This window comes from Calonectris borealis, chromosome Z, assembly GCF_964195595.1.
Source record: "Calonectris borealis chromosome Z, bCalBor7.hap1.2, whole genome shotgun sequence".
Classification (NCBI taxonomy): domain Eukaryota; kingdom Metazoa; phylum Chordata; class Aves; order Procellariiformes; family Procellariidae; genus Calonectris; species Calonectris borealis.
The window spans coordinates 434,520-454,123 of NC_134352.1; the positions used below are offsets into that span (position 1 = coordinate 434,520).

The 19,604-nt window shown below is 57.7% G+C and overlaps 1 protein-coding gene across 1 annotated transcript in view; it reads left to right on the forward strand.

Moving 5' to 3' along the window:
* Window positions 1-967: 967 nt before the first annotated feature.
* Window positions 968-19,604, forward strand: part of PAX5 (paired box 5) — a 137,778-nt gene continuing 119,141 nt past the window's right edge. Inside the window, exons 1-4 of the mRNA XM_075137850.1 lie at window positions 968-2,347; window positions 9,625-9,790; window positions 14,305-14,502; window positions 18,537-18,601. Of these exons, the coding sequence (XP_074993951.1) occupies window positions 2,302-2,347; window positions 9,625-9,790; window positions 14,305-14,502; window positions 18,537-18,601 (475 nt within the window). The 5' untranslated portion in view covers window positions 968-2,301. The remainder of the gene's footprint in view (window positions 2,348-9,624; window positions 9,791-14,304; window positions 14,503-18,536; window positions 18,602-19,604) is intronic.

Below are 19,604 nucleotides of genomic sequence, written 5' to 3' on the forward strand. Positions count from 1 at the left end.
CCTGTTTTTAGGACAATAAAATGTTTTTCGCTCATTTTTCCCTGCGTGAGGTCAGAGAAGCGCTCCTGGACTCTTCGCTGCTGACGGGGCCGTGGGCCGGCGAGGAGAGCGTCTGGAGGGATGGGGGGTCTGCCGTCCCTTTGGCTGGCTTATTTGGGGCTGCCTCTCCCCGGGGCAGCGCCGCAGGGAGGGACCATCCCGCAGCGGCTGTTCGCACTCGCATTTCGGGGCGAGCCGGCCGAAAGCGGGCCCTGGGCGCCGGCTATTTTTGTGTAAGCAAATGAGAGCGGAGAAACGTTGGTGAAAAGGGAAGCAAAAGGGCGAGAGGCGGTAGCCGGCCTCCCTCCAGCCACGCTGGGTCGGAGCCCGGCGGCTGGGGGTCCCGGTGAGCCCTGCCCCGGCGCAGCTGCGGGGCCGTTCGGGGCAGCCGGGCCGTCGGTCCTCGGATACGACAGAATCCGAAGCGGAGGGCTGGACGGGAGGGGAAAGGAAGGTTTTAGAAAGAGAGCCGCGTCCATGTCAGCTCCCGGGAGGGCGGGAGGCCGGGGTCGCGGGGCTGCGCCGGGAGAGGCCGCCGGGAGCCCCATTACCGGCCTCGCGTCCCCAAATCCGGGCACGTCCCTCCTTCCCAGCGGTGCGGTCCGGACCGGCACGGCCCCGCCTGGCTCTGCCCGGCACGGCGAGCGGCTCCGCGGCAGAGGCCCATTCCCCCGGGCATCCCCGCCCGTGGCCGGCAGGACCCGGCCCCAGCGGGGCTGCCCTTGCCCGCTCTGCCTGCTGGCAGCGGGGTCCCCTCCTTTCAGCCGCCCGCTGCGCGCCCCTGCTCGCGGCCGCTCGGCACCGGGGCGCGGCTGCCCCCGCCACGCCTGGAGGAGGCCGTGGGGCGGCGGTGCCGGCGCGGGGACCGCCGGGGCGGGGAGCAGAACCCACCCGCGTCCGCCGCCAGCGGACTGGTTTCATGTCTGGGCGGGTTTCGTGGGAGAGGGACTGGGGCAGCGGCGTGGGAGGCCGCAGACTGTGGGTGTGCGCGGGTGGGAGTGGGCGCATCGCTGCAGGCGCCGGCGGGCGAGGGGAGCAGCCCAGGCAGGGCTCTCGCAGGGCCCGGTTTCACGGGAGCTGATGTTTATTTTCCCTTGGGGAAGGGGAGCGTTTTTCTCCCCGAATCGCGTTTGCTGAAAAATAAACCTCGGAGCGATCGAGGCCTCGTGGATTCGCCCCCTCCCCTCTCCCCCCTCCCTCACCCGCGCCGCCGAGGCCTGCAGGACACGGCCGTGGCTCTGCAGCTGCGGCTCGGTACCGGCGGGAGGCCGCCGCATAAGCGGGAGTGCGCGGGGAGCCCGAGCGGACCCCCCGGGCCGGGAAAGACCAGCCCCCCGCACCTCCGTCGGGCCCCTCGGCCCCGGCCCCCCGGGCTCCGCTCCGGCCTGCGGGCTGTGCCCGAGCGAGGGGCGAAGCGCAGGGCAGGGTGGGGGGTGATGCGGAGCGGTGGGGGTCTCTCCGCCGCCCCCCAGGCACCAGCAGGCAAGTCCCCGTCCCGCCCCCGCGGCGGCCCGGCCCGGTGGGGAGCGCGGCCCCGGGGAGCGGCGTCACCCCTGGCCCGGGAAGGGGAAGTGGGTTCTGCTGAAAAGTTGGTGACGGGCTGGGGCTGGCGCAGGAGAGCGGGCAGGTGCCGCTGCCGCTGCCGGTGCTGCCGCCGGTGCCGCCGCTCTGCAGCAACCGGCGGAGCGTTCGGGGGGCGGCTGGTTGCGAGCAAACTTTGATTCCTGCTACAACAGATGTCAGAGTTTTCTTGGGTTTTGGCTGCGTCTGGGGACATCTTGTGATGTTTTAGAGAACAGGACATGATCTCACATGGCGAGGAGCTCTTTAGTTTCTTAATCATTTCACGGTTCCTTCAGAGGCTTTTTTCCACCTAAAACGTTTAGTTTCAGCTCAGTGATCAGCTGCAAAAGCTCGGCGGGGAGCGGAAGGGTTGAATTATTCCAACCTGCGAGAGCCCCTCAAAAAAAAAAAGAAGGAAAGAAAAAAAAAGAGAAAAAAAAGAAAAAAGAAGGAAAAAGAAAGAAAAAACAAAAAAGAAAAATAGAAAAGAAGGAAAAGAAAAAAGAAAAGGAAAAGAAAAAAGAGAAAAGAGAAAAGAAAAAAGAAAAAAAAGAAAAAAAGAAAAAAGACAAGAAAAGAGAAGAGAAAACAAAACAAGGAAAGAAGAGAAAAGGAAAAAAAGAAGGAAAAGGAAGGCGACATCAACACGACGTGGCAACTTTTCTCTCTCTCCGTTTCCCCCAGACCTGAAAAGCCGGGATGGAGTTGGAGAAAACCTACGCGACGCCCCGGGCCGGCCGCACAGGTGGGACTCGGGCTGGACGCCGCGGGGAGCCTGGCGGCTCCGCAGCCACGGGAGACGCCGAGACCCGCCACGGCGGCCCGTCACGCGTGGGCCGCGGTGCGGGGCAGAGTCGGGTGCGGCGGGGCCGGCCGGGGGCCCGGGCGGGCGGCGGGGCCGGCTCCCCGTGGGGCCTTCGGATGGGCGCGGGGGCTGCTGAGACCCCTGTGTCCCGCGGAGGGGCCCCGCGCCGGAGCCGGGGCCACCCGGGTGTCCGCCGGCCCCGCGGCTCGGGTTGGGCGGGCGAGGGAACCGGGCCCGGGGACCAGGCCCGGGGACCGGCGAGAGGCCGCGGCGAGCCTCGTCCCGGCGTCCCTGCGGGGAGCGTGGCGGCGGCGTGGCCGAGGGGCTGGTGGCGGGTGCGGGTGTGCGCGGGGAGGCGGCCTCGCGGCTCGGTGGCGGAATGCAATTGCGACGCGATCGATGGGGCCTTTTATTAGTTAAATCGCCTGAATAATCATTTAATCGATAAAGCATTTCATGGCGGCGCGCCGCACGCCCCGCGCGGCGGGGGCGGCCGGGGTCGGCAGCATCGGCAGGTCTGCCGGGGCAGCAAGCGCGGCGCCCCGAGGCCTCTGCTGCCGCGGGCACCGCGGGTGCCGCCGCATCCCTGCGGGGTGTCGGGCCGGGGGGGCTTTGCAGCAGTGCCCCGCGGGGGAGGAGGAGGAGGGGGAGATGAAGGCCAGGCAGGGAGGGGTGTCGACCCTGCCCGCTCCGAGCAGACCGGCGCGGCCCCGCGGACCCCGCGCCCCCACATCCCGGGGTCTCCCTCGGGCCGGGGTACCGAGTGGCGGAGGGCGGCGACCGGCCCGACGGCCCCCGGCTCGGCTGCGCAGCTGCGCAGGAACCGGCCCTCGCCATGCCCCGGCCCGGCCCGGAGCCCCCCGCCCGCCCCGCCCCCGGCCGGACCCCCCGGCCCGGCCCCGCGACGGCGGCTCGGCCGCGCGCGGGAGTTTCGCGTTCAACGAAAACTCGCCCCACGCTCACCCCCGTCGCCCCCGAGGGGGGTCCCGGCCCGGCGCTGCCGCCGCCGAAGCCCCGAGGGCGCGGCCCGCGGGCGCAGCGCGGCGGGGGGCGATCGCCCGGGGGCGGCGGGCAAAGCTCCCTCCGCGCCCCCAAGCCCAGGGCGGCGGCGGGCCGGGGAGCCGGGTCCCCGATCCCTCGGCGGGGCGGCAGCCGGGCAGCAGGGCCGAGGGCGGCGGGCCGTGCTCCGCCGTCCCCCCGCGCTCACCCGCGGCGGGATCATCCCGGCCGCCTCGCCGGGCCTGGAGCCCTGGCCTGGGGGCCGGCGCCGCCCGGGGCAGGACCCGCCTCTGGGCGGTCGGAGCGGGAACCCGTCGGCCCTGGACGCGGCGGCCGCAACCCGCCAGCGCGGACCTCACCGGCGCCGCCGCGGACAGCGCGGGCGAGGGCTCCCACCCCGGCCCCGGCCGCGGCCTCGGCCCGCGCCCCGACCCACGCACGGGCTCGTCGGGGATCCACGGCCCCGGGACGCGCCGTCCACCCGTAGGGAGTCCCACAGCCCCGGGACGCTCCGTCCGGCCGTCGGGGGTCCCACTCCCACGGCCCGGGCACGCGGTGTCCGCCCCCCCCCCCCCACCGGAGACACCCACCCCCCGCGGTCTCGCGTGGCTGCCCCCCCGCCCCGCCCCGCCCCGCCCCGCCCCGCCCCGCGCGGGCGTGCGGCCCCGCCCCCCACCCCTATTGGCCTGTGGCCCGCCAATAGGCAGCGGCACCGCCCGGCGGCCAATGCGGGCCGCCGGCAAGTTAACTTTTGCGATTGGCCGGGGCGGTGAGTGACGGCCGGGCCCCGCCCGCCGCCGGCCCGCCGCTGTCCAGCCGCGCGGTGCTGAAGCGCCGCCCGCCGCGCCTCCTCCGCGGGCGCGCTGGGGCGCGCAGCTCGGCCGTGGGGCGCGGCGGGGCCGGCGGGCGCGGGCGCGGTCCCGGGGCGGTGCCCGCGGCCGCCGGCGGAGCCCCCCGCCCGGCCCCGCCCTGCCCGCCCCGCCCCGCGCGCCCCCGCGCGGCCCGCCCCCGCCCCCGCCCCCACCGCCCGCCACAACCCCCGCCGCCCGCCGCGGGCCGGCAGCGCGCCGGGCGCACCGCCCGAGCCAGCCAGGCGCCGCGCCGCCCCGGCAGCCCGGCGGCCGACGGGGAGGGGGCGGCGGGCGGCCCCGCGGCCCGCGGGCGGCGGCGGGGGCGATGGGCGCGCCGCGCCGGCGCCGCAGGTCGGACGGCGGCCGCTGACGGGGCGCCCCGGTCCCGCGGGGCCGCGGCGAGGCGAGGCGAGCCCGGCCCCCGCCCCGCTCCCCGCCCTCTCGCACACCTTCCCCCGCCGCTCCCCTCGCCCACCGCCGCCCCGCCCGGCTCTGCGAGTCGCTGCCAGCGGCGCGGCGGGGGGCGGCACAGGCGGAGCGCGCCGCCGCCCCGGGACCGAGCCCCGCGGACGGAGCGCCCGCCGCCGCCCGCCCCGGCCGCCGTCGCGCAGCCGCCCGCGCCGCCAGCACAAAGAGCCGTCGGGGAGGGAGCGCCGGGCTCCCGGCCGCCGGACCGCGACGCCCGCCCCTTCCGCGCCCAGCGCCGCCCCGGAGCCGGGAGGCGGGTGCCGCGGCTCGGCGGCCGTCCGGGGAGCGGCCAGGGGCAGAGGCGCAGTCCGGGGCGGCCGCCGCTCGCCCTCCCCGACGGAGTCGCCGGACGGTGCGAGCGGCGCAGGGAGCCGCGCTCGGCCGGCGCTGTCGGATACCGCGGCCCCGCTCGGGGCGGGACGCTTCGGGGGTTTTTGTTTTGGGCTTTTTTTCCTTTTTTGGTTTTTTTTCGGTCGGTCTCCGGCTCCGTCCTCGGGCCCCCGCTGCCGGCCCCAAATCCGCCGGCGAATCCAGATCTGCTCGGCGAGGCCGCCCCGGCCCGGACCGCCCCGATGGAAATACACTGTAAGCACGACCCGTTTGCAGCAATGCATAGTAAGTAGGCTGCCACTTCAACTTCTCTGACACGGCCGCGACGGGCCCTGCGCGATCGCGGACGGCGCCGCCGGCCCGGCTCCCCCGCGGGCCCCGGCGGGTCCGGACGAGCGGCGATCCCGGGCTGCCGCCGGTCCCGGGGCGGCTCTGCGCGTCCCTCCGCCCGGGCCGCCCGCAGCCGCCGGGGCCGCCGGGCCCCTCCGGGAAGGGCGGCCGCGCCGCGGGGGGGGTTGCGCCGGTAGGTGGATGGCAGCGGAAAGCTGCGGGCAGCGGGCTGGTCCGAGGCTTATTTTCCCGGAGAAAAAGAGCCGATGCAAATATGCATTTATATATACACAGGGATATACACACTAACTGTGTATGTGTATCTATCTGTATATGTGCACGCACGCTTATGTGTATATATATGCGTATATATATTTTTCCCCCTAAAACAAATCTCCGTGAAGAAAGCCGCACGGTGTTTCCGACGAACGGAAAAGTTTGCTATACGATATTCTCGCTCTATTTCAACATTTTGATGTTCGTTAATTAAAAACAACCGGGGGAAAAAAAAAAGGCAAACAAATACGAAGGGCACGGAACGGGGCTGGCGGGAAGATTTTTTTCCTTTTAACCATCCCAGGGAAGGCATAGCCGTTCCTTGGCGAGCTCCGCGCCGGGCAGCGCGGCAGCGGAGGAGCGGGCGGCAGACTGGTTAAGTTAACAGGTCGTGCGCCATGGGCTTGCCTGAGATTTGTTGTGCTTGAGAGGTCGGGGAAGACTTATCCATTAGCACAGCGTTATGTGAAATGACATCTTCTCTCACGGTGAGTTAAACGCTGCATTACGGCGAGAGATTGCGAGGAAATTTAAGGTAGAACTAATCTCATTTCCTGGTGCACCGCAGCCCTTCAGCTAAAAGAAATTTGTTTGCAAAATAAACCACCCAGCGCTAGGGCTGGAAATCTCCCTTCCTCCGCCTTCCCCTCGCTCGCTGTTTGCCTGCCCGCTCCCCGCTCGCTCGGTCCGTCACCCGCTCTCGGAGGGTGCGGGGCGGGGACGGCGGCCGGTAACGCGCTTCTGCGCGCCCGTGAAAACGGACTTTCCCTCCCGCGGCAACACGGCGTTTTCAGCCCGCGTTCGTTTCTCTCCCGTCATTGAACCAAACCACGTTTTTCAAAGGAGAACTCTCAGCGCGGAAAGTCCACGATGCGGGACGCGGGGGGAACGCGGAGCCGCGGGGGGCGAGCGGGACGCGGCACTCTCAGACCCGCAGCGCACGGAGGACGGGCTTCCCGCGGGGGGCCGGACACCCCGGGCGGGAGAAGCCGCGGCGGGTTTCGGCGGCGCCCTCCGTCCTTCGCAGCCGTGGAAATCGATACCTTCCGCAGGAATTTCGGGACAAAACAGAAGGAAAAAAACCAAAGTCCCGGTGCCTTCGCTCCGGCCGCCGCCCGCAGCGGGGGAGCCCCCGGGGCCGTTCGCCGCCGAACGATCTCCGGACCCGCTACTCCGCCGGGGCTGGGGGAGACGGCTCCGGTGAAAGGCGGCGGAGGAGGACGGGGGGAGCGGGGACAGCGGCGCAGCCCGGGACACGGCGGCCGGGGCCGGGTCACTCCCGAGCCGGGGCTCGGCCCCTTCTGCCGCCGCCAAGGGCCCCGCGCCTTCCCCGTCCCGCGTGGGCAGAGCCCGGGGCCGCCGCCGTCCCCCGCCTGCCCGAGCTTCCCTGCCCGCAGCTGCCCCGGAGTTCCGGGCAGGGCCGGCGGACCCCGCGCCCGCTGCTTCGCCGGGGCTGCCCCGGCCCGAAGGCGGCCCCGAGTCTCGCCCGTCCCCGCTCCCTGCCGGGCCTCCGGGCCGCGGACTGGGGCACCGGCCCCGCTCCCCCAGCCCCGCACCGGGCCGGGGGCCGAGCCCTGCGTCCCGCCGCCTCCCGCAGCTCCCTGGCCCGACGGGGCCCCCGGCGCCCGCCTGCAACCGTCCGGTGAGCGCGGCAAACGGCGGAGAGGGACGCCGGGCGGGTAGGGAGCCGGGGTCGGCGCCGGTGCCGCTTCCTGAGGCGGCGGCAGGTTTGGGGAGGGGTCCCCCGGCGCGGCGGGAGGGACGGCGGCGGCCCCAGCCTTTGTTCCCCGGCGGCTGCAGGGTCGGATGCTCTCGGGCAGGCCGGGCTCCGCTGGCATCCCGGGGCTGGGAACTGGCTCCGGGAGAGAATCAGCCATCAGCCCTTTCCCTAAGGAAACGCATGTCTTAATGCTTTCTCTCTTCCCTTTTCTTGCTTTCTTTTCTGTCTTTCTTTCTTTTTCTTGTTTCTTTTTCTTTCCCTCTCTTCCTTTCTTTTCTTTCTTCCTTTCTCTCTTTCTCTTGCTCTCTTTCTCTCTTTCGACCTCTCTTTCCTTTCTCTCGCTCTCTCCTTTTCCCTCCCTTCCTCCCACGCTTCCTTCCTTCCTTCTTTCCTTCCCTTCCTTTCCTTCCCTGTTCTTCCCTTTCCTTCCCCTCCCTTCCCCTCCATCCCCTTCCCCTTCCCCTTCCCCTTCCCCTTCCCCTTCCCCTTCCCCTTCCCCTTCCCCTTCCCCTTCCCCTTCCCCTTCCCCTTCCCCTTCCCCTTCCCCTTCCCCTTCCCCTTCCCCTTCCCCTTCCCCTTCCCCTTCCCCTTCCTTCCCCCTTCCACTTCCCCTTCCCCTTCTTTCCCCCTTCACTTTCCCATTTCCCTTCCCCTTTCCCCTTCCCCTTCCTCTCCCCCCTTCCCTTTCCCCTTTTCCCTTCCCGTTCCCCTTCCCCTTTCCCTTCCCCTTCCCCTTCCCCTTCCCCTTCCCCGACCACTGCTGCAGGATCGTGCTGTTCATATTGAATGCACTGTGCGTGATTTTGTACAATTAAAGCCGCTAAGAGATGAGAAGTCCACGATCTCATTCGCCGCAGTGTTGCGAGGTTGCTCCTGTACGCCTCAGCCATGGAGTTGTCCCCGCTCTGGCCGCAGCATCGTCCCAGCCCCAGCATCCCTGGTGCTGCCGGCAGCTCCCTGGGCAGGGGCAGCTGAAGGCTGCTCCCCACGCCCCGGGGCTGCTGGAGGGACGGGCGAGCCTGAGGCCAGCTCGGCCGCTGGCAGAGGTCTGCCTCTCGCACCGATGAAAGCAGAGAGCAGACACTTGTCTGCTCGGCACAGGCTTTAGCTAGCTTTAGCAATCACGTATTTTATGTGGATTCATTATGTGTGCTGACAGTTTTAGAAGGTGTTTGCAGAGTTTGACAGCAGTTTATCAATGGTGAAATGACCGGATTTAAATAAAAATAGGTCTATATAATCTTTTTTTTTTTTTTAAACACTAAGGCATTTGGCTTGTCAGCTTATTCAGTACCGTTCAAGCCCTGTGCAAATAGAGAGATTTTCAGTACTGTTTTTGTTCCAGAATTGGCATCCGTACTGCCCCTATTGCTTGTTTTCAGTTTCTCCACTCCTCTGTAAGCTAAGTAGTTTGGATGATTAACAGCGTGAGGGTTAATTATATTTCCTCGCTTGATACATGGGATTATTACATGTTCATGGGTTTTACACAGTTCCACTACTATTCATCCAAGTGGGTCCCGTTTCCCACCAGATATATGATTCACCTTGCTAAAGGTGAACAGTGCAAATTTGCTAGAAAAGGAATAATATATGGGGCTTGCCCGAGTGTTCATGTTTCATTTGTGGGATTATAATATCTGCCAAAACTGCTGTAAACTGTAAGAGCGGAAATCATGCTCTGTTTTTTTTTGCTCTTGATTAAGTCAAGGCATTTGGAAAAAAACCCATGTATTTAATTTCAGGTGTCCCTTTCTGTGCTTGGACACAAACAGTGTGTAGGCTGACTGATCACCCAGCCTTACTTTCAGTGGGCTTCCTAAGCAGAGGTTCATGAGCAGCCTCTCCCCCGTGGGGCAACACCAGGCCCGTCCCCAGAGTTTGCAGCTGGGCGACAGCGGCCGCTGGCTTCGGGAGGAGGGCGGCCCGTGTCTGGGCAGCTGGGCATCGCTGTGTGGTTTCCCGTGGCCATTTCCAACATGGGGCTCGATCTGCCTTCATGCAGGAGGGTCCTCCCCCCGGCAAGTGGCATTACGGCAGCACAGGCAGCGCGGCCGTGACTGCCTCTGTGCTGTGGGTCCCGTAGCGCCCGGGGAGAAGCAGCTGGAGGCTGGACTGACACCGGGGAGGCGATGCCCAGCCCCAGGGAGCGCTGGGCTGGGGGGTCTGCCCCGCAGAAACCTCTGAAACTCTCACACAGCTCTTCTTCTCCTGCCCTTCTCCCCTTCCCCTGTGTGTTTCAGGACATGGAGGCGTGAATCAGCTGGGGGGTGTTTTTGTGAACGGCCGCCCCCTCCCAGATGTTGTTCGCCAAAGGATCGTGGAGCTCGCCCACCAAGGGGTCCGGCCGTGTGACATCTCCCGCCAGCTCCGCGTCAGCCATGGCTGCGTCAGCAAAATACTTGGCAGGTAAAGGGGGGACAACGAATCCTTCTGCGTCCGTCCGGAGAGAAGTATCGATGCCGGCCCCTTAATTGAAGGCTGCAAACAAATGGAGAATAGTAGAAACCTCAGGAAATCAGTCCAGTGAGGAAAGGGGCTTCCTGACCTCGTGGTTTTATATGCCTGATGTGGGAAAAAAGTACCACTATTCGTATCTCTGGTTTGCCTCTTTCACAGTTTCTTGTAGGTAATTATAACACAAAGCACAAAATGCCAGGTAGGGTGTATTTGCTGTATATATGGCATATATCCCATACTCGTCTGTTCTGAACAAGTAGAGAAATCTGGGAGTCATCTTCAGTAAAATAGAAAAAAACCAGAAGTTGTGGAAGTTACTTGTTTTGCTTTCTGAAGACGACTTTCTTTTAGCAATAATATAATTATATGTGATATATATACATCAACATTGCTGTGCCCTTCACAAAGGATATTTTGCAATCTGTCCCACTGTTTAATTCCACATCTTTTTCTACTCTTGTGATGGAATACATCCTTCACTAGAGCACAGAATACCGTAAGTAACTATTAACCATCTTAATTTTGGCTCTTTTGGGAGTAGCCCTCTGTTGAGGCTGGAGCTGTTCAAACCACTGTGGCAACAGGAAATTAAACTCCAAATTCATATAATTTCCTGATTTCGTTTTAAAATTTGACATAGATTCAGGTCAAAAATACCATTCATGCTTCTTTGTATCTTGTGAGCAAATCTGAACATAATTTGTGAAAATTATAGTATTACAATGGTTTTGGACTTCAGATATTCTGAGATATTTGAGCAGCTTATATCAAGGAAAACATTTTTTTTGGCAAGAATATGTTTTTCTTGATAATCTGGAAAAGTTAATTCCTGAAGTATTTACTAACCTCTCACAGTTACTTCATTGTTTAGAATTTTACTCATACTGTTTTTATTTTTACCATCTTTTTCTTTTCCAATTTTTTACCGATTTGCTTTCCTGGACATAGCATAGCTGCAAAGACTGTTAAGGCAATATTTTGTAGTATCACACAGGGGATCTGCTTGGATTAGCAGCATTTATGATCTCTCAGTGGCCATTTAAGTGTTCAGAATCAGACTGACTTGGCAAAGTCACAGGCTCCTGGTTTTGTAGCTCTTGGCATTCTTTTCCTCATAGCCCATACTTGCCTTAACTGGTGAACACCATCGCCATGGCCCTGCACAGCGTGCTTTTAGAGAGCTGTACGAGCCAGTGTGTAGGTTACGCTCAGCGTCCCTGCTTTTTCTCTCATGCCTTCATTGTGGGGAGATGCATTCCCCTGCAAGCTACGTGCATTCCTCCCGCTGTGGGTTTGAGGACGCTGATGCCTTTACTATTTTAGAGAGGAAAACTTTCTATGGGCTTTATCTGAGACCTGCCTGCCCATCATGGACTTTTTGATTCGGTTATGGCTTTGCATCCGTTGTCGGCACAGGCTCCTGCTCCCAGCCTGGCTGGTGCGGTTCGGCTGGTGATGCTCTCCGCTGCAGCAGACTTGCCACCAATTCCCATTAGGACCAACGTACAGCTAAGAAAGGGGCAATTTATTTACCTACCAGGCAAATGTCCGATGGTTTTACTTTTGATAGTTTGAATAGATTTACCGTGAGATATATTTGCACTATAGAGCTAAGAGCGAGGCTCCAGAGCTTTGTCATTAAAGTTGTCAACAATAAATTGGAATTTCATAGCTCATTATTTTCATAACTAATAATTACAGTGGGTAAAATGTCACTGTAATTGCAGCTCTGTGTGTGTGTGTTTTTGCATGTGCATGTGTGTGTGAGAAAAATGGGAATCCTTATGATAAATCCTTGCATTTGGAATTTTATGGTCAGAATTTTTCAGTCCTTGGTACAGACTTAAAAAACATTCAGAGGCAAGGAACCAGCAGTTGCCGTGTAAGTGAAGCTCTCACCCCTCAGAGGAGGGTACCACAGGGGTGCCACTCTTCACCTGCATTGGAAACTTGCTGGGAGCAAAAGGCCTGGACCTGATGTGCATGAAATGAAGCCAACTGCAGCTGTTCTTGGCTTTAAAATGGAGACGGGAGTCAGGGATGCCCATGCTGTGCAGCCTGCAGGATCTTTGCGGCGCTCAGGTTCATTGCTAGAGCGAATAGGAGGGAGGTGTCAGCGGTGTTGCTGGGCGAGAGCTGTCCCCTGTTGCAGTGAGCTCTGGGAAGAGGGTCTGGGCGCAATCCTGCACCCTCCCCCACGAGGCAAGTCTTTCCGTTGACGTGTGCATGCCTTTGCAGGCTCCAGGTGGTGAGGGCGGGTGGGTAGGCAGGGGTTAGAGGATTTGGGAGTGGAGGTCTTGCTGTCCAGAGGGCACCAGGGCTTTGTCCCCTGGTGAGCTCGCCGCTGCCACAGCATTGTCCTTTGCCATCACGGCTTGCCTACCGTGGCGGAGTCACCGTGGGAAACACCATCGCGTCTGTGCAGCCACGGCTTCCCGAGCTGCTGGCTGATGCTCTGCTCAGCTGGGCTGTCCCGCGTCGTGGGGTAGTCGAGAGGCACCGTGTCACGGTGCAGCGAGGCGCTGTTGGAGAAAACCAGTGTGGAACGTTTGTAAAATATGTGGTTTTGACTGGAACTAAGAAAACTATGACTTCTTGTTCATTAGCATTCATGGTATTGTCTGGCTTCCTTCTACACTCTCCTCACAGGAGAGATGCCAGCAGCGAAGGTTTAGAGGCCAGGGGTGCAAGGTCTTAGGAGGTTTGTGGTTCAAGTTTGCCATCATTTTGTCATGTCGTCAGGAAGCACGGGAGGAGATGAATTTTACCCGCCTAAGCCCTAAAGCTCACTGCTAGGCTGCATTTAGGGACACCAGGAGGGTTAATCCATCGCTGACACTTGGCGCTTTCCATTACTAATATTGCTTAAGTGGCTTATGGAGGCTGGTAGATACGAGTCTGCATCTGCATTCAGAATACCTGAAAACAACTGTTTTGTTTGAACAAACAACACAGTGTCAGTCTCTTCAAAGGAATTTTGGGCCCTGCATGCAGACCTCTCCCAGAAAGATTGAACACCGGTAGCCTGGCAGAAATTTGATGAACATGGTTACGTGTTACAGTGAGACAGGGTTTGGCTGTGCAGCCTGTTTGTGCTCTGCTCACCCGGGAGAGATTGGGGAGTTAAGGTTTTTTTTTCATATAATGGGTATGTCAAGTAGCTGCAGAGAAAATATATTAATAAGCAGTCTTAGGTTCTTTCTTGGGAGTCTTTTCTGAGCTCCCTACTAGAAATGCAGGCACAGAGCGCTGAGTGGACGTTTTTAAGCTGCTGAGAGTGTGCAGCTCGGTGGGCGTCTAGTTGAAAGGCTCACGAAGTTGAGGTCTGCTCTGTACAGAAAGGATGTGCCGGATCAGGGCAGTTGTGGCAGTTGTTGCAGCTAGGTATGGGGTTTATTTTTCATCTGGACATGAGAAAATTCACAAGATACGAAGAAGTGCATGGCCAGAAGAGAGCCTCGTGCGTTGCGCTCCCTGACAGCGCAGCACAGAGGAGCACGATCTCATTCTTGGTCTCCGTTCTGGCCCTCAATGGATAAGAGATGACTTCTGCTCTTAGCAGCACATTCAAGGCTTTGTTTATTAAAAGGGGAGACTTGTGGGGCCGAGGATCTCAGCTGCGATGTATTGTTGTGATGCTACCAAAAGCAGTTGCTCTTGCGTGATTTACATGTGAAGAAATCTGGCAGATTTCTGTCGATTAGGGATCCAGTCTTCCCCCTTTCCCGCCGAGGCATCAGCAGAGCTGCTGGTGTGGGTAAAGACGCTGTACCTGAGGAAGGGCCACAGGACTGGTCACAGAAACCAACCCCCGCATCAGCTGGACCCCTCCAGAGCATGGACAGCTCCCTTCTCCTTGAAATTCATGATTGAAAGTACTAAAACCATAATGTTAAAAAGAATACATTTTGAAAAATATTAACTATTAAAACCATCGTATGCATATTAAAGCCATAAAATGGGAAAAAGAGATGCCGACATATTTATTCCGGAGGTGCAAATAAAATACAATACCTAGCCTTCATTTCACTGTGAAATGATAACAAGCCGTAGATATTAATAACAGAGAATTTCTGTAGAAACAGTAATTTACTACAAAAGAGTCCACCGAAAAAAGTGGTCTTTGGTGTGATTTGTTTCTATTATTGCCAGTACCGCTGATTAATAACACACATTTTCAGTTAATTTTGGATCCCGGCATGCCCTTTAATCTTGCGTTGTTTCTTTTGTCTTGTTATTACAGAAAAATATGTACTGTATCCCAAGGCCCAATTCCAATTACTATAAGTTAATCTATTAGGTGATAAAGCACTACATAGGCAGAAAATGTGTATGTGAAAGTGAAGATGTATCTCAGGATTTGCTGGGGTTTGGTTACCTTGAAATTACGTTCTCTATAAATCTCAAAGCATGTTCTCTGTCTACTTGTGATAACTAAAGTTTTGTTTTGGATGTTGTCCCAGGTATTACGAAACCGGGAGTATTAAGCCTGGAGTGATTGGAGGATCAAAACCAAAGGTCGCCACACCCAAAGTCGTTGAAAAAATTGCAGAGTACAAACGCCAAAATCCCACCATGTTTGCCTGGGAGATCAGGGATAGACTCCTTGCTGAGCGAGTGTGTGACAACGACACTGTGCCCAGCGTCAGTTCAATTAACAGGTAAAGATCTGTCTGGTCCTGGCGGGGTACGCTTCTCGGAAGCGCTGTCACTGAATCCTTGTTTGTCAGTAGGACTGGGTGTTTTGGGTTGCTCGCAAGAAATGCAGCTTGCATGTGTTTCCATGATGTGTTTGGGGCTGGGAGCAGCTGTGGGCTCAGCTTGGCAGCCAAAGCATCACAGATGATGAGCATTTCCTAGGAGTGGGCAGGTTCTGCTGCTGGCCTTTGCTTCTTTCCCATCCTTTCTCCAATCCATGAGTTGCAATCCTTGCTGGTAATGATCCTGTGTGTTTACTCTGAATGAGGCCTCAGTTCTGCTCGACGGGGTGGGGGCTCAGTGGGACCTGCTTCCCCCGGGGAAAGCTCAGATGGCTGTTGAGTGGGGCAGCAGCTATCTGGGAAAAGGGAGGTCCCAGGTGCCTGGAGGAGGGGACCCAAGGCACGGGTCTAAGGTACCACTTCTGTCCTCTTGACGCCTGCTCCGTCTTGCCAAAGTTGGCCCAGAACCGTGCTGGCTGCTGCCTGCAACCGTCAGCATGAATATCACTGGGAGAATTTGGTAGGTAGCTGTTGAGTGCCTCAGCCGTCTGCTTGTTACGTGGACGCACTTAACTGGCCTGGAATTGCTTTTGTAAAAATGCAGGAGAATCTCATTTGGAGCCTCAGTCCCACGTTTGGGAGTTCTGCCCCAATGTTGCCGGGCAGGACTGGGCTTTCAGAGCGGTCTGGAGCTATGCTAACCTACTGCTATCGCAGTTACACCTACTGTACTCACCTGCTTCCTTCTGAGTCGAAGGAGGTCTAAAGCTGGTGTTAAAAAACCCCAGTGAAGTACTCTGTTATGTCTCCAGCCCTGCCAGACCGATAATAAGGGATTAATACTTGGAAGGCAGAGCGCTTGGGCAGCCTCATGCACACCCACACCGCTGGCAAGCAGAGTCCTTTCATTTTCGCTCAGGAGTACGCTCTGTGCTGGGCTTCGACCTCACCACACTGGTGAGGTGGTTTTCACTTGTGCGATTGCATGCAAATTCTTTGAATGCAGCTAGCTATAAAGTCCCATCTGTGTCCATGGACGTGAAATAAATTGATGCAATATTCTTTTATTGTCTATCCCAACCTGATTTGCATTCATGGACTTGCTGCTTGAGTAGCTGGAGTGGCTTCCCCAGCGTTGGCGGAGAGTGGTGTCTCTGCCTTGCCGAACTGAACATTGAGTCACGCATTCGCGTGTTTAAGAGCAAAAATGGGTCAGTTCATGTGCAGCCTTTGCTGCTGCCTGGGAGCTCCTGACTCACTGAGGCTCCAGAGCACAATTTGGACTATGGACATGGCATTTTCAGTTTTTAAAAGGATTTGAGAAATAATATAGACACCAGGAAAACTGAAGGAAAATATCACTCTGACTGACCTCAAATAACTAAGGGTGAGCTCTGCTTCCATAAAAGTCAACTGGAGCCCTGCCATGTGAGAAGCATTGCTGCTGTGAGCAGTCCTCTGTTTGTGTAGTAGGGCTTCAAGCATCCTCCAAAAAACTACCGAAAAGGCAGTCATAGCTCTAGGATAAAGAGAGATTACGTAGCTTCCAGTCATGTTTTGAGCCGGTTTCCATATTCTACCTCTTGCTGTGTCCTTGCGTGTTTCCACACTGATAATGTCCACACACCCACTGCCATTGCATCAGAAACCCATTTCATGATCTGCCACCAAGTTTTTTGACCAGAATTGTTATTCTTTCTCATCTGCTTGTGACTGTGGCTGAGATCTTTTCCTTTTCTTAAACATGTGAAATCCCTTTTTAGAAATGCACACAGTCTTTCTGAGTGAGTCTGTTTACCCAGAGAATTGTTTTTGCCAACCTAGCAGCACATCCTGAAAACCCAGATCAAACTATCATGACAAGAAACCTGGAATTCACATCAAAACACTTGGCTTTAATGCTAACTCCTCCTAGTTCCATGTTGCAGTCTGTGGGTTTTATCTTCATATTTAAAATTAAGCATATACTTCAAGGCTTTGCTGGTAGGGATGTTACACACCAAGGATGCAGACCGCTGCTCATGATGCCCTTATGCACCGCTGAGGTGCAAATCAGGGGCGGCCCTGTTGCCGCAGACCTGAACCCATCCGAAATCGCACAGTGTGGTTCCCGTCCTGCTGCAGGGAGGGCGAAGCCGAGCAGTTGGCATTTGTGCACAGGGAGGACGGAGCCGCTGCGCTGCTCCCCCCATCCCTGCCTCCGCGGGGGAGAGGGGAGAGAGGGGATCCCTGGGGGCCGTGCTGTTTCCTTCAGGGGAGCTGTCGCTGCCCTTGGAGAGCAGCGGAGCTGCTGGGATGGACTGCACTTGGCACATCCCCACTGACGAGGCTGCCTTTTAGCAGATGAATTTGAGCTGCTGCCCCCATATATGAGTGAATAATAACTATTATTATTAATTAATAACATTAATTAATATTAATAATAGGCCACTCTTCCGCAGCAGGAGCAACTCTGTGTGATTAAGGCTTAATTAATCATTGCGATTAGTTTTGCTGAAATAAGCGGAGAGCTGCCCAGCTGCTTCGAAGTGCTCCAGTCCTCCATCCCTCTGGAGATGAAGACGTTTATGTGTCAGAAGGCTTCGGACGCCCTTCCCTCGCCATGATGGCGAGGAGGCCTTGTGCAGGGGGTTATTTCCACTCTTGCTCACGCAGGGTCCCAGGTCTTCGGCTGCACAGTCCCCCGCTGAAGCTGCTTGCACAGGTCCCTCTGACACCCACTCCAGGTTGGCTCTCCGGCCCCTGGCAGGGGAATTTGCTGCCAGGGACCCAGTTGCAGAAGATGTCTAACACCCAGCAGCTTTGTGCTGGGGCTGGCAGCTGAAGGCTGGCTTACTAACAGACCTAGCCCCCGCCAGGCTCCACCAGACTCTGCAGAGGGACGGGAGGGGAAGGGGACGGCAGCGTGTCCACTTCTGGGATGGCACCAGGCGTCACCAGTGGTGGTTCCTGTACAGGCTCATGGGGTGACCTTCAAGCAGGGAGCTGCTCTTTGTTCCTCTGAATGCATCCCCACGCCAGCTCCGTCTCATGCCTCCCCTCCTCTCCCCTCTTCCAAATTCATGGCAGGCAGAAATGGGAGAAGAGTTTGTTAGGTGAAGAGAGGAGAAGCGCTTATCGCAGCATTACCGCCGCGTAAAGAGTGCATCAGGCAGGGAGATGTGTGGTGAGTGAGCACCGTGCCTCCTTCAAGCCCTTTCCAATTCCGCTGCAGTCAGTGGCAGAACTGTCAGAGGCGTTTCGGACCCCGTCTTTTCTTTTTGCACAGTGCATTGGCAGGTGAGCACTTGGTAGAGCACCTCCCCAGCTCTTTTTAGCAGCTGCCCTCTGTCCTGCAACACAACACATGCCTTCCAGTTTTTCTGCATCTCTGAATTTTTCCTGATTGACATCATTATAAATCAGAGCAGAGGCTGTCCTCAGCGATGACAATGTAGTTATTCAGCTTTTAAGATTAGCATTTAATCCAACACATTTTTATTTTAATATTAATTTGGCTATGTGGGTCCTTTTCCGAAGTATCCAAGTTCTTCAGCTGTGTGAGTACTGTACCCAGGGCGGTCTAGGGACAGCCTTGCGAGTGTGTCCCAGCACCCAAGGGTGCAGATCACAGCCTGCTGGGATGTCTGGGCCCAGAAGTGTCCAGCTCCCTGAGAAGGGGTGATGGATCCAACGGGTGCCCAAATAGTAATGGATATCTCTTTCCTGGGCGGTGAGGACTAGGTCCGCAAAGGCACTGAAGCACCAAACTCTGCAGCATCCTGAGGAGCGTGTAGGAGTCTGTCACCCAAATGTCCCTAATGGCAGGGGCTGGAGGCAAAACGATGGCTCTGGGTCCACCGTCAAACTTTGGTCTTTCAGTGGATGACAAGGGGATAATACGCAGAAAAGCATTTTTGTATTGATGTAGGTGTCCTGAACTGAAAAATAGTATCTGATGCCCCTGCAATTGCATGCTTAATGCTAAGTAGTCATTTCTTTTCAACTACATTCAGGATTATACGGACGAAGGTGCAGCAGCCACCCAATCAGCAGGTCCCAGCCTCCAGTCACAGCATAGGTAAGGAAAACTTTTTTTTTAATATTAAAAAAAATAGCATAATGGATTACAAATATTCTAAAGAACTTTTAATCATTCTTATGGACAGATAATCCTGCATAAAACACTTCAGCACACGTGCTAATGCGCCTTCTTTGTCATTCTCCAAGGGCTGAACATAGTAAATGAATTTTATAAATACTGCTAAAAGGTTTTGAATTTTACTGATTATTATGATAAATAGCTTTCACCATGAGACAGAAAATTGAAATCTAAACCAAAAAAACCCCACTAATGGGTGTCTATAGAATGTCAGATAATTAAAGTAATAAATCAAGAAAGGGATACTTATTCATAACATTTTCTGCATCATTAGTCAGTAAGTAGTTTTGAATGTGTTTTTTTCATCTATCAACCATCCCTTCCATAATTCTTTGTGCACTTGCAGTCTTGAGTGAAGAGGCAGCAAAACTTTCTGAAACTTTAATTCAGCTACAGACCAGCGATGCTGTGCCCTGCGGCAGGCGATGCTGGCAGAGGGGGTCCCTAGGAGGGGTGTCCTGGCTGCTGAGGCATCCTCAGCCCTTCACAAGGGGCTGCCCGCTCTGCTGTGCTGCAGCAGGGATGGAGGGGCTCAGTCAGGGCTCAGGGCTCCTTTCTTTTTGTCCTTGTTCTGTGAAAGCCGCTGGAGCACCGGTAAGCCCTTGCTCTGTAGGCAGAAGCGAGGTGGGGTGGGGGCTGCGGTTCCTCTCTGCCTTCACTCTCACTTGTGAAATGGGGAGATGCGTGCTGACCCCCCTTGGCGAGGGTGGGCTGGCACCATGAGACACAGAGCGTGGGCGCAGAGCTGCCTGAACTCTGCGGGCTTGGCAAAGAACTCACGCCACAGCCCCATGTCCTGAGCCTTTCTCTCCGGGAAATGCCAAAACAGTCTCAGAGGAGGAAAAGCGTCCCTCAGTTTGCTACGGTGGCTTAAGGGGTGTCTCTCCTTGAGGAAAACAAGAGCAGAGAAGAGAAATCTTGT